The following is a 15,453-nucleotide window of genomic DNA, read 5'->3' as shown; positions in this document are numbered from 1 at the left end:
GCGGCCTACAGGAGGTGTGAAACCCCCTGCTGCTGTCTAGCACTGGCCGTGTGGAGCTCGCGCGCGGATCAATGAACACAGGTAAAATCTTTATGCTGACTTTAATCCGACCGTGCTGACTTTTATCGGACCGTGCTGACTTTAATCCAACCGTTCTGACTTTTAAACGACAATGCTGAGTATAACCCAACCGTGGTAAATTAAAGTGAATTTCAGTAAAAAGTCAGCATTGTTGGTTTATAGTCAGCATTGTACGAGTATAGTCAGCATGGTTGGGTTATACTACCATATTACGAGGATAGTCAGAATTTAGTAGTCACTAGTGCACGTGCACGTAGGCCTCAAACCTACGACCCAGTGGTGGAGGGCTAGTGTTCGAAGACGGCCAGACGCCTTAATCACTGAGCCACCTCTTCCCCTATTATTTACATATTTTGTTATTTCATCTTTTACAAATCGCTTACGTTACAAAAAATCAAAAGTAGATATCGATCCTTCAAAATCTAATACGGCATGCAGAAATGTTCATTACAAAACACAATACATTAATCTAACATTTTCCCGTTATACATTGTACCATCAACAGTTTTTCCTGCTAAAATATTGGCACTAAATAACCAATTGTAAGAACAAACAGTAAATGATTATAAAGAAAATTAGTGCTTCAAACTGGGAAAATGTTAAGAGGTTATAATATCTTTGGATATTATTTCAGTTTTTATTCAATAGGTTACTTTCATTTTTATAAGAATGTAAAGAAATTTATATTTGTATGTGTCGAATTTATTTTAATATCGTGCTATTCGCCTTTTTACACAATTACAGGTAAAATCAATGGTATGATATTTCTACACAATGGACGAGGGGCGATCGTATTTCGAAATGACAGTCACGTGCAATTAAGAAAGTCAAAATGAAACACACTTATTAAGTCGTATATAATTCTACTAACCTTGACGAGACCAGGTAAACTTCCCCAGAACGAGACGTTAGGTACTACCTCTGTCCCGCGGGCGTGGCGAACCATCTTCATAAATAAAATACCTCCAACCAAGTACGAAAATCCTAGCGCTAAAGCACTGTAAGAGAGATATTTATATTAAAATGATCTATATTGCAACTATAAGCAGCTCATAATACATATTATCACATAAATGACCCATTTTACTATGTCATCCGACCATGTAATAAATATGGTATTACATGTACACACCTGTAATTAAACCCAAAGCTGCTGCGATTGGTCGAAATCGTGGGACTATATTATTACGCCACTACAGGTATAACTTTTATTTACTTTACCACAACATACATCAACTGGCATTTTAAATGTGTTTAAATTTTGTCATTATTATTTTCATTGCATTTAAAACTTTTCATTATTAAAATAAAATCTTTAATTTCTTTGCACTGCGCGGAACGACAATACTATAATCAGAGTATTTTGGTTTTTATTATATAGATTCAGCTGATAACACGTAATTGTCATAAAGACCTTAAGGCTAATGTCATATCAAAATATTGTAAGATTCTACTTATCACATAACTTTCATAGTTCGAAATAAAAAATAACATTCATGTAAAATCCTCTATTTGTAATAACAACTGATTGATTTGTCGTTTAATCCATTTCGTTTATTTCTGAAATGAAGTAGTATCTAGTTAGTAGGAGCAGTAGTGGTATCTGTAGCTAGTGATATCTGTAGCTAGTGGTATCTGTAGCTAGTGATATCTGTAGCTAGTCGTATCTGTAGCTAGTGATATCTGTAGTTAGTGGTATCTTTAGCTAGTGATATCTGTAGCTAGTGGTAGCTGTAGCTAGTGGTATATGTAGCTAGTGTGACTGTAGCTAGTGGTATCTGTAGCTACTGATATCTGTAGCTAGTGGTATCTGTAGGCAGTGATAGCTGTAGGTAGTGGTATCTGTAGCTAGTGGTATCTGTATCTAGTGATATCTGTAACTAGTGATATCTGTAGCTAGTGATATCTGAAGCTAGTGATATCTGTAGCTAGTGGTAGCTGTAGCTAGTGATATCTGTAGCTATTGATATCTGTAGCTAGTGGTATCTGTAGGCAGTGATAGCTGTAGGTAGTGGTATCTGTAGCTAGTGGTATCTGTAGGCAGTGATAGCTGTAGGTAGTGGTATCTGTAGCTAGTGATATCGGTAGCTAGTGGTATCTGTAGCTAGTTATATATGTAGCTAGTGGTATAGCTAGTGGTATCTGTAGCTAGTGATATCTTTAGCTAGTGGTATCTGTAGCTAGTGGTATCTGTAGCTAGTGGTATATGTAGCTAGTGTGCCTGTAGCTAGTGGTATCTGTAGCTAGTGGTATCTGTAGCTAGTGGTATATGTAGCTAGCTACAGATACCACTAGCTACAGATATCACTAACTACAGATATCACTAGCTACAGATACCACTAGCCACAGATACCACTAGCTACAGACACCACTAGCTACAGATATCACTAGCTACAGAAATCACTAGCTACAGATATCACTAGCTACAGATACCCCTAGCTACAGATACCACTAGCTACAGGCACACTAGCTACATATACCACTAGCTACAGATCCCACTAGCTACAGGCACACTAGCTACATATACCACTAGCTACAGATACCACTAGCTACAGGTACCACTAGCTACAGATATCAGTAGCTACAGATACCACTAGCTACAGATACCACTAGCTAAAGATATCACTAGCTACATATATCACTAGCTACAGATACCACTAGCTACAGACACACTGGCTACAGATACCACTAGCTACAGATACCACTAGCTATACCACTAGCTACATATATCACTATATATCACTAGCTACAGATATCACTAGCTACATATATCACTAGCTACTAGTGGTATCTGTAGCTAGTGATATCTGTAGCTAGTGTCATTGTTAGCTATTGGTCACTGTAGCTAGTGGAGCTAGTGATATCTGTAGCTAGTGATATCTGTTGCTAGTGATATCTGTAGCTAGTGATACTGTAGCTAGTGGTATCTGTATCTAGTGATATCTGTAGCTAGTGTTATCTGTAGCTAGTGATATCTGTAGCTAGTGATTTCTGTAGCTAGTGGTATCTGTAGCTAGTGTGTCTGTAGCTAGTGGTGTATCTGTAGCTAGTGGTATCTGTAGCTAGTAATATCTGTAGCTAGTGATATCTGTAGCTAGTGGTGTCTGTAGCTAGTGGTATCTGTAGCTAGTGCTATCTGTAGCTAGTGTGTCTGTAGCTAGTGATATCTGTAGCTAGTGATTTCTGTAGCTAGTGATATCTGTAGCTAGTGGTAACTGTAGCTAGTGATATCTGTAGCTAGTGATACTGTGGCTAGTGGTATCTGTAGCTAGTGATATCTGTCGCTAGTGGTCTCTGTAGCTAGTGATATCTGTAGCTAGTGTTATCTGTAGTCACTAGCCTGTGATATCTGTAGCTAGTGATATCTGTCGCTAGTGGTCTCTGTAGCTAGTGATATCTGTAGCTAGTGTTATCTGCAGCCACTAGCCTGTGATATCTGTAGCTAGTGATATCTGTAGCTAGTGGTGTCTGTAGCTAGTGGTATCTGTAGCTAGTGGTTTCTGTAGCTAGTGGTATGTGTAGCTAGTGGTATCTGTAGCTAGTGCTATCTGTAGCTAGTGTGTCTGTAGCTAGTGAAATCTGTAGCTAGTGATATCTGTAGCTAGTGATTTCTGTAGCTAGTGGTATCTGTAGCTAGTGTGTCTGTAGCTAGTGATATCTGTAGCTAGTGATACTGTAGCTAGTGGTATCTGTAGCTAGTGATATCTGCTAGTGGTATCTGTAGCTAGTGATATCTGTCGCTAGTGGTCTCTGTAGCTAGTGATATCTGTAGCTAGTGTTATCTGCAGCCACTAGCCTGTGATATCTGTAGCTAGTGGTATCTGTAGCTAGTGGTTTCTGTAGCTAGTGATATCTGTAGCTAGTGGTGTCTGTAGCTAGTGGTATCTGTAGCTAGTGGTTTCTGTAGCTAGTGATATCTGTAGCTAGTGGTATCTGCAGCTAGTGATATCTGTAGCTAGAGGTATCTGTAGCTAGTGGTATCTGTAGCTAGTAATATCTGTAGCTAGTGATATCTGTAGCTAGTGGTGTCTGTAGCTAGTGGTATCTGTAGCTAGTGGTAGCTGTAGCTAGTGATATCTGTAGCTAGTGATACGCAAGCTAGTGGTATCTGTAGCTAGTGATATCTGTTGCTAGTGATATCTGTAGCTAGTGATACTGTAGCTAGTGGTATCTGTATCTAGTGATATCTGTAGCTAGTGTTATCTGTAGCTAGTGATATCTGTAGCTAGTGGTACTGTAGCTAGTGGTATCTGTAGCTAGTGATATCTGTAGCTAGTGTTATCTGTAGCCACTAGCCTGTGATATCTGTAGCTAGTGATATCTGTAGCTAGTGATATCACTAGCTACAGATATCACTAGCTACAGATATCACAGGCTAGTGGCTACAGATATCACTAGCTACAGATACCACTAGCCACAGTATCACTAGCTACAGATATCACTAGCAACAGATATCACTAGCTACAGATACCACTAGCCACAGTATCACTAGCTACAGATATCACTAGCTACCGATATCACTAGCTACAGATATCACAGGCTAGTGGCTACAGATAACACTAGCTAGTGATATATAGTGATATATGTAGCTAGTGGTATTGCTAGTGGTATCTGTAGCTAGTGGTATCTGTAGCTAGTGATATCTGTAGCCACTAGCCTGTGATATCTGTAGCTTACTAGAAGTAGCAATAGGATCGAGCTAGCTACAGTAAGTGTGATAGAACTAAAACCTGTCCATAACGAATCTGTCTCGAGAGTTATAATTATAATAATAATTTTCGATGTTCTCATAAACAGCATTATTACAACCTAGGTCGTAGGTCGTCTCAAAGCGGTTCACACGTTTTTCTCTGTGGTTCTTCTCAACTCTCTGGTAAGCATACAGCCGGTGCTGCCATTTCGGTGCTCACAGCTAGCATTCAACAGTATTACAAAGAAAGAGTACTGCTCAAACACGAACTCATTTACAGCTGAATAGGATGGAACACGCGGAGTTACGTATCTTGCTCGGTACAATGTGTACCGTATAACCCTAGAAGTAATCTTGGCTATTCATTGAATAACAAAATATGGTAACACTGATTCGTTCTAGATGAAATAAAATTGAAGGTAGGGTCAACGCCTATGGAGATTTAACATAAGCGTTTGCCCCCGCTTGGAATTTCAAAACAAGATAAATCCAAAAAGGTATGGTTATAGGAAGCTTTAATCAGGATCAGTTAGTTTCAGAACTCATTTTATTATAAATGGGACCTCATTGACTTACATCTGTGTGGATGTTAAAGGTGCGGTAATATAATTCCTCCTAGAGCATTTAAATAACACAATTACCATAAAATGGTATCATCATCGTGTGCAACATATTTTGATACCGAATATTACACCATTTCAAGAAAGAATCGATCTTTTTATTGAAGATTGCAGCAGAAAAGTAAATGAAATATCATTCATAATGAGAAAATTTCCATTTTTGACATGGTAATTAACATAGTTCTAAAACGAGTCTACTTTTCATACTTGCTTAAAAGTTGGACACCAATAATATCTTTCAACATCAGGAATTTCAAAATTATAAACAACCGGTAAATTTGTCATATATCACTTTTGGTTCAAAAAAAGAAAAACATAGGTTTCTTTCCGCTTTTCCTTTAACTTGTGTTTCTTCATGACCAAAGGTCCTTTGGTCTTGATATTATGCAAGTAGGTTGTTCATGTGAATGGATTCAAGTTTTGTAAACGTTGATGACTTTGAACTTCGTTCAAGGTCACAACAATCAAATGTGCTAAAATAATTTGTTTGTTTGGGGAGACAGACAAGGATATCTTTCCTTGCTTTATTTGTTAAGATTTGTTAAATAAAACCAATAACAGTAATTTTATACACTGTACACTATCATAACTCATTTTCAAAATGATATTCGCCGGTGACATTTATCTGACAATTTGGATGACCCCACCTTTAACAGATAAGATAATGATACTTACACAATGACAAGTATAGTTCCTATGCTGATACCCTCAGACGATGTGTTTGGCGCTGGACCAGGTCCTGGATTAGGGCCTTTGGTAGTTGTGGGATCCGGTGGCGCAGGTCCACCGCCACATTGCCCTGGACACCCGCATTTTGTATTTACGGTAAACAGCTTTAGAAAAAAATTCACACAGCTTCTCAGGAATCGTATATACAGTAATGAACTTCTTAAAATCATTATTATATTTATAAAATAAAATGTCATATTTAAATGTTTCTCATATAATCATGCTATTAAGATCTTGATAAAAGACATGAAGATTTCTAGCTTGACTTTGCATCGTTTAAAGCTACCTGGACCACTGCCAAGGACAGTAACTATGTATAGGAAATAGATTTTCCCCGGCATGACTTTTAGCTATGTTAAACCATGCATTATAAGAAACCCATACCTTGCAGATATTTTAAGAAAAAATAATAAAGATGAAATAAAATAAAATATAATCAACAACAGTGTTCTGAATGTTAAAATGCAGCTGGGGTTGACCAGGGCCCGTATTCATGAACCCGTCCTCATACTCAACCATGGATTTTGTGATCAAGCCTTATTTCTTGAACTGATTATAAATCGATAATAAAACGTTATTATGTCAACTATTTTGAAAACTTTGAAGAGACTTAAAGCCAAGTGCTGTTTGTAATGTTTACATTTGACTTTCTGATCGTTTGACATGACTTACGTGAGATGTAAGAAAGTTTGTTTGAGCACATGATCTATGTTTGAGCCTGATAACAGTTTCATGAAAACTGATCCTGGATTTAAACTCTAACCGACTGAGTTACCGTGTCAACAAAAAGGTTCTGGCCCAATCGTACCCGTTATACCTAAACAAAAGTCATGGACAGTTGCTGTATATACGAAATAAAACCACAGTGCAGTGTGATAGGTATCCCTAAGGTTTAGCGATAGAGATAAATAGACTTACGTATGTGACAGAGCCTGGAGCGGTCTCGCCGTCTGCAGTAGCCATAGGGGGATCAGCCGAGGGATTACACACCAGTGTTACATCTGTTGTTCTAAAATACAGTAGCATTTCAAAATTTAATAACAAGGAAAAAGATATAGTCAAATGCATTAGATATCAATTTACTAAATGTACATTATGAACTTTAAATGGAACTTAATATCATTAAAACTGTTATTTCCTAATAATAAAAACTTTGAAATAATGCATGATGCGAAAGAATTGACGTTCCTTATAATTAATTTATATTGTTCCCTCAATGTTACCCCTTTATAACGCTAACATTTCTCTTAAAATGGTGGCAGAATAACGAGGTGTATCTGTATAATGACGTTGGTTTACATCCCTTCTATTGATGCTAATGCTATGTCATTTTATTAATGTGATCTAAACTACAGTATTGATTACGTCACTAATATATATAGTGGTCATTGGTAAGTACACAGTTTAACGACATTTGGTTATACTAAACCTACAACGAAAGTATTCTGTTGGGAAGCCTGAATTCCAGGATTGCAAAATTTTCGATATTGTCTATGAAATTGAATGTTTCCGTTGTGATTTGGTATTATATATTGGTGAATCAAAACCACGACAAAAATCACGCAAACGGATGAATGTGCACGTTCGATAGTGAACCGTGCACGTGGAGAGTAACAATTGTTTATTATTTCCACCTTCTCGCCATCCTATTCTGTCTATGTGCACGAGGCAACAAAAGGTATCCTAGAGGAGTCTAGGTGCCCAACATGTTCGAACTGAATTTCATTCGCTTCCTCGCTTTGAACATTACAAGATAATTCAGTTTGTAGCTTGGTTATTTCTTCGAAAAAATACATGTTGATGAAGACGATCGGCACTTCATGATATTCCCTCATGATCTCATCGAGGAGTATTTTACATCCTCCGCCATTATATAAATATCCTTTTTTTTAATTATGCTCATTAGTGAACATTTCTATTTCGTTGTCATTTTAACTGTTCTCTTTTTGAGAACGTGGCATTCCTTTGTTTTTACTTACATAAACACTGTATGACACGTATTTTGTATGACGCAGAGGACTCCTTTTCTTCCGGAACACCTGGTCTTATTTCTTTAAAACTTCACTTCTCTGTGTAAATCTTTCCTTTCGTCATATTTTTTTCCATTTTTATCGATTTTTGGAGTTTGTATTATTGTTTTGTTTATTACTAGGTATTCTCTTTTATTGTACGCTCTTTAATTGTTTTTACCATAGTTAGGTACTGCAGTTTAATTTTGTGACCTCTTGAGGTCAGAACCCTGATTCATATATTAGTACTGTAGTTCAATCTCGTGTGTGTTAAAACCCTCGCCTTTTTTATTAATAATAATTTATTAGTCCCAGAACAATGGTCTGTATTTGTCTACTTTATCATTGTAACGTAAGGCCAGAATCATGAAACCGATGTTATGCTCAAGCATAGATGCTGTGCCAAAATCGATTTTCTATTACTTGTTTCAATCATGTGACACAGTAAAGAACAGTAAAATGTAAATATTTTAAACAGTATTCAGGTTCGAGAATAACCAAAACTCTTCCAAATAATGAACATGTGAAGTTTACGAATCTATCACCAAAACCAAAATATGGGCTTGAGCACAGACTCTGAGTTTCGGCATGAGAGCAGTTTTATAATTATGGCCCATATCTAGATTAGTGTGACATGTAGGTCATAATCTCTCATTATGCTCATTGTTATGTCTTATTTTTATGCTGCCACTACCCCATCTTCGAGTACGTGGCATTATTTAGATTTGACCTAGATGTGCTCGAGTAATGGGTGTCGTCATTAAAACACAGCAGACACGAATCATTCCAGGTTCCGTGTTATATTTTCATGTGTTAAAGGTGTTTCCGTGTATGCCTTTCCGTTGTTTCTATCTAGCACTAGTTTAATCAACGTTTCGGTAGAATCACGGTTTTGTTGACACGTCGGCATTCTCCTATTCATGTATGTATTGATATCATGTATATTTTCATGTATTTCAGTATTACCTCGTGAGGCCAGAACCCTGGTCTATATTTGTGTACTTGATGTGGACCTGGTTTAATGTATCCGTCTCGAAACCGACATTTGTGGCATCTCCGATCTGGTAACTAGCGCTCCCGTCTGCTAATATTTGGCACGCCTAGACCGAACAGAATGGACACAAATTTTAGCAAATCTTCCAATGAAATAAAATTAGGTTGACGTTGACTCTGCATGATACCCAAGCTCACCAAACTAAACCAATGACCTGCTAATGAAGTAAAACAGTATTAACTATATGTGTTTTCGGGATTTGTTTCTTTGTAATTTTAGGGCTGTAAAAATAACAAACGATTGCAAAATAGACACCTTTGATGCAGTAGATTAAATTTAGGTGTTTTAACAAGGACGGATGTTTTAATTCCAATGCAAAAGTGTTCCGGAAATAGTTATATTAAAAAAAATCACAAAATACAGTGTAAACAATGAAAACACTGGTTGCTTAAATTATAGAAGCAAACTGTCAAACTATCAAAATTGATAGGCACTAATCAATACATCTGTAGCTTCTCAAGTAGTTTCTCAGAAAAAAAACCTATTGGTAACTTGAAAAACTAAACGATTGTCTAGCCTCTATTATATATAACTATACTGTTAGAACATTTATATTCAATATATTCAATGTTTGAAAGGAATTGTGTCCGTTTCATGTTGGAATTTTATTAATATATAAATATGGCACTTCATACCGATTTTGAATAAAAATATATCCAGTATTTTCACATCATTATCTTATTTAAAATCATTTGTATTTTCCTTTCATTGTATTAACATAACAGTGTCATGCAACTTTCGTCTAACACGGCAAACATTCTGCAATACCAGCTAAAGCAAAGAACAATCACATATATAATTTTTGGCCTCTTTTGGCAAGCTTGACGCTGGGAAACGATCACGTGAGAAGTGGCTGGCGTTGGGTAGGTTGACAACATAGTGGGTTTTTTTGTCAATAAATGTAAGTTGTTTCTAAGACCATTTTGATATTTAACTTAAATAAAAAAGACTAAACTGGTTGATATTGCATACTTACCGCTGCATTTGCACATGCCATTTCATTAAAAGGGTAACACAAGTTCAAGGAGTATATTGTACCATCAGAACTAGCCATATCTTGGAACCTAAAAACAAGAAACCACAAAACAATGAAAAAAATAAAAACAGCAGATGCTTCGGGATAATATCGAAACAAATTGATAAATAATACAAAATTAAGCTGGCAATTGATAAGTACTTAGATCGATTTTATAATGGGTGTACAAAGTTAAGGATTAGCTAGTTACATATAACTACTTGCTTCTGCATAGTAAGCGGGGTTTCGTGTATAAATCAAACGTATGTATACTAGTTTTATCATTTGTAAGTGCCAGTATATGTTGTCTATTACGCAACTTGTAAAACATATAGATTCTCGTTGATTGTACTTAAGGTTTGTATGAGGTCTTAGTTGCTAGATGTACTGATACGTATCTTAATAAACGGACGATTGCACCAAAACTTGTAATCAAGGCGATTTTAAAATCTAATGTGACAAAAATCTATTTTGGGTATGCAAAATCCACAAAAATGTCTTCTCAAAGTGCTTTTGATAGAAAGAAATAAGAAAGTTTGTAACAATAGAATATGTGTAAAACATGTATCTGAATGAACATAATATGCGACGGTAGCGAGATTATTATATAAAGTACGGTTCTATGTGAAGTGTTCACATGTAGACATATTGATATAAATGATGTCTGTGAGTCTTCCTCATTCACATTGTTTTTCTATCAAACCTCTCCTCTCATTATAACTTTATAATAGCTTTATCTTGTAAATTGTACCTGACAACATCTCTTAACAGTTACTTTCTTTTTCTTTACTTTGAAATGTAGTGCTAGTCATTGTATATTCTGAATCGCTTCTCTACAACAGATCTTATCATATCTTATTTTTCAAAGATTAAATCGCGCCATAATATAAATACGTATTTTCAATTCATTTTCAAACATATTTTTACAAGTATACCACTCCCCGTCACTTAACAGAAGATGGTGGTGATGTTATATGAAATGACACCAGTAAATAGTAAATGGTAGTAAGTGTTTGACAGCTATTAATTAATTTGAAGTGTTAATACTCAACAAACGTATGTATGAAATCCTGAACTAAGAGAAGGTAAAGCATATTATAATTATTAACACTAACTGTTTTTGATGATACATGTACATATGACATGTCATGGAGTGAGAATAATTGTCATATCGAAGAACGATATCAATCTAGTTGTTTACACCTGATATTTTAACCTCTATCCGTGAAATGTACTGCGTTTTTGTTATACTGAAAGATAAAGTTTCGACGCAATTCCTGGTTCAAAATCAATTTCAAACGTGACGCAATAGTCACATGATTTATATCATGGTCTCGTGATGTGTAGTTACATATTTGTATTGACAAGGGTGGGTCAAGGAGTTCAAACAAAACACTTTACAATGGGACGTATCTAGGGAATTGACATTGTCATTGGGTTTTTTTTAATCCCATAATATTCGAGACCGCCATTGGCTCGGTAAACACTTTCTTCCTTCAACCTGTGGGTTATTTGTCATAAATTATTTATGTTGGGTTCAGTTACAATGATAAGAACATAACAGTACTATCAATGACAGGTGTGGGTCATCGAGTATATATATATATATATATACATATCATTATAGATTATTGTACATCAGTACTGCATATTGGTTGTCCTGATATCAACGTCACCTTTTGAAACAAAATTCCCCTGTTTTTAGTTTCGTTCATTTGTAAATTATTGTATACTTAATTACCTGACATCTTCGCCGAAGGTTAACGTTCGTCTATTTCGCCGTCCACAATGAAAGCGAATTGTTCATGACAGCGAATATAAGTACACAACATAGCCTGTACAGTAATTGCATGTAAAAGGTGAAATTAACAATGGGCGAAAATGGATTTTGCTTGCAAAGAAACAATATTTGACAATACAGTATATCATGAAGTGTGTTTAAGACAAGTGCATCTTAACGGGAGGTCACCACACAAATAGTGTAGCATGGTCGTTTCATTCCATCAAAGTAGACCACAAATCTTTCATGTAAACAACAACTGGTCAATGTGCTGCATAGGTTAAGAAAATCATGCACATAAATAAGTTTCTAGAATAGCGAAACAACTGTGATATTTAAGCATACCGAGAGAAGGCTGGTATGTTAATTGTTAATGAATACTGGGATATTTTCGCCGCAGTTTAACTTTCGCCTTTATCGCCCTCAGTTATCTGGGCGAATTTATCATAAGTGACACCACATGTAAGCTAGATAATCAACATATCACCATCAAAAGTGAAGGGCGAAATTAACACTGTGCGAAACCCGATTGTACCAGCGAACGGCGAAAGTTTCCTGGTACATAGTATTATCAAAGAAAGGAAAATTACTTGACGGTCTTTAAGTTAAAGTCGTTACGTTTGTCATACTTTTTGATAGAGAAGTGATCATTACTGTTATACGTTGGAAGGTAAATGTGTTGATAAAGACACAGAATTGAATTTGTATTTTCGAGAATTAATTACAGATGTTTTCACTACTTACATCGCAGTTCCATCCTGCTTACCAAGTGAAGAAACATCAATGTCTCCAGAACCGTCGTCCATCGAACAGGAGCATAAATCTTTCTGTGTACAGGTCGCTGCGTGCGTACCCGTGACTAGGACCACACACACAGCCACAACACTGATCGTCCAGTACATGGTTAACCACGAACTTCACGGCACGCAAAAATTACAAACCTCACAGAATATTAACTGATAATTTCAACCTCTGAACTAAAAAGCAAATCACGACATTTAATAGAAACTGTTTCCACTTGTATAATTCATTGTTGATGCGCTTAGTCGTAACAGCTATCTGTACAATGATGTGATGTATCATACAGATAACAGTGATTTATCAACATGGGTCGACCTAGTCACATGGATGCGCTACCTGTTAAATAGATTACAAATGTTTATCTTTAAAAAATATCTGGCGATAAACTCACTAATGCCACCTTTTTAGTTGTACGATTGATTTTGTGTTGTTTGTTGTTTTTTGTCGCTGGTAAATTTCACAATTATAAACATAGGAAAAACTGCTACACTTGTACATTGTATCGCTGCTTCCGGATATTATCGTTATGCACACCTATTGCATATATATGATGAAAGGGTCATCATTAGTCTTATATTATAAAACCGTTATCAAGTTAAATGGAATTCGGAAAGCAGATTTATGTTACCAACACCATCCGTTATTGTATGTGTACATTCTCTGGCAGAGAATACTAATATTTGATAATAAAATAGTTTCGTACATCCTCATTAGTTTAATCATTATCATGTGGAAGTCGTCGAATGTATGATAATTACGACGCAAAACACTATCTATCTACTTACAGGGGTCGAGACCTGGGTGTATTGCTTTACAAAAAACCTGGCACGTCCTTAAATGGCCATAGCTGTTTATGGATTGTTTTGCCATTTTTGAAAATGTAAGTGGACCTGTGGTTCAGATACCTTGCAAGGAATGCAAAAGTTATCGCTGCCAGGTTTTACAAACACAAAGTACTGACGCTTGTTAAACGATTCTACATTAAAAAGCCTCGAAGTAAAAGGGTTAATGCTTCATCGAACAAAAGCAATATTATAAAATCGTTTTTGAAGCAAGAAAAGGTAGTAAAGATTGACCACGCACCCTATTCAACAGATCTTAGTTCATGTGACCGCTGCCTGTTTCCTTTACTAAAGACATGCTCCCTGGGAAACGGTATGCTTCTATGAGTTCTCTTGGTACAGTTCAACCTTCCAGTGCCTTGCACGCATATTAAGGGGAGACTACCACGCATCATTAATGTCATAGATAGCGCGATTGCGAAAGTGCGTTACTGCCAAGGGGGTTAATTCAAAGGATTGTAGTAGAAATATCAAACTATATACATCATACATACGATTCCTCTCACTTGTGACAAAGTTTATTGAATGACCCTCGTATTCGTGAAAAAGTGTTCATGCTCGAACTTCTATTTGTATATATGGTTACAACAAAAGGCCATAAGATATTTTATAACCGTTTATTGTTTTTTGTTTTGTTTTTCGAAATCCTAGTTAAAATCAACTCGATAATTTGCGAAAGGTCTGGTGCCGGGACATCTCCATCACGTGACTTCTTGATTTCAATGTAGGACACATTTTTTGCTGGTGGCGACAATGTCACTAACCCGATTTCTGATGAATATTCTTTCTCGGGAAAGTTGTCCATGTGTTGAAATACTGTCTGCGTTAATTACGTGGTAGCCACGTATGACAACTGTTCTAAGATTTAACCCAGTTTTACCAAATAAGAACAGACAACTGTGTTCTCCGTTGGATAGATTTCTAAATCATTTACTATCTATGTATTTACTATCTATGTATTTACTATCTATGTTGCTTAGATTTGACCTGAAATGTGTGGATTTTTAAATAACCCCTAAGTTTTCCATAATTCAGTGAGAATGACATATATACCGATTATTTCTCTCCATATTCCACTGCTGAAAATGTTATAAAATTGTGTTATTCTTATACTGTTATGAACTATTTCATAATATCTTTTACACTGTGTTGTACGTTGCCTTCGATATGTTTGGTATCAATTTGGTATCCATTCCGTCTTCCTCGAATTTTCTTGGCCATACCTAGTTGTAAACATAAAATAATTCAACAAAATTAAAATTACATTTGGTAATTTATTGAATAGATATCAAACCATAAGATGTTTCAAATCACAGTCTACCGACCTGCATTTATAAGATGATACTACATTGGCGTAGAACTTTAACTGTATGAATGTTCTTGTTCAAATGAATATTGGATTTTGAAATTTTAAGGTGGCTTATATCGTGGAGGATGGTTGGTAGGTCTGTCCAGCTCGCTGACAGTTGTTTAGCTGATTTACCTAGTGCTCAAACCCAGGATTCTCACACGTCGTGTGATTGTAACTCATTGCTTAAAAATGCTGGTGTTTGACGCAACATTGATCAGTTGAAAATATAAGGTGATATGTTTGTTGCAGGATAAAACGTATCCTGTATGCCTGATAAAGCCCCCCTCCCCCTCCCGAGAATTGGGGTAAGATCTGCGTTACATCGAAATAACAAAGCCTAAACGAATACGCGCAGCATATGAAAGCCCCCTTGCTAAACTAATATTGATACAACTTTTATATTCCCTTCCACCAGGGCCATTAAGTTCCTAATGCTGTTGCCAACCCGTATTGCCTCTTGTTATCATGCAATAGTATATAT

General features: G+C 36.2%; 1 protein-coding gene across 1 annotated transcript in view; it reads right to left on the bottom strand.

The window, feature by feature from the left end:
- The window catches only part of LOC110443307 (putative mannose 6-phosphate receptor-like protein C530.09c), a 22,776-nt gene extending 9,685 nt beyond the window's left edge, over positions 1–13,091 (bottom strand). Inside the window, exons 1-6 of the mRNA XM_021487454.1 lie at positions 12,723–13,091; positions 10,160–10,247; positions 9,096–9,229; positions 7,039–7,129; positions 6,067–6,224; positions 953–1,079 (exon numbers count right to left, since the gene is read on the bottom strand). Coding sequence (XP_021343129.1) covers positions 953–1,079; positions 6,067–6,224; positions 7,039–7,129; positions 9,096–9,229; positions 10,160–10,247; positions 12,723–12,880 — 756 coding nt within the window. The 5' untranslated portion in view covers positions 12,881–13,091. The remainder of the gene's footprint in view (positions 1–952; positions 1,080–6,066; positions 6,225–7,038; positions 7,130–9,095; positions 9,230–10,159; positions 10,248–12,722) is intronic.
- Between the last annotated feature and the right edge of the window lie 2,362 nt (positions 13,092–15,453).

Source organism: Mizuhopecten yessoensis, unplaced genomic scaffold (genome assembly GCF_002113885.1).
Source record: "Mizuhopecten yessoensis strain PY_sf001 unplaced genomic scaffold, ASM211388v2 scaffold716339, whole genome shotgun sequence".
Taxonomy (NCBI): domain Eukaryota; kingdom Metazoa; phylum Mollusca; class Bivalvia; order Pectinida; family Pectinidae; genus Mizuhopecten; species Mizuhopecten yessoensis.
This window is presented reverse-complemented; position numbering and strand designations above follow the sequence as displayed.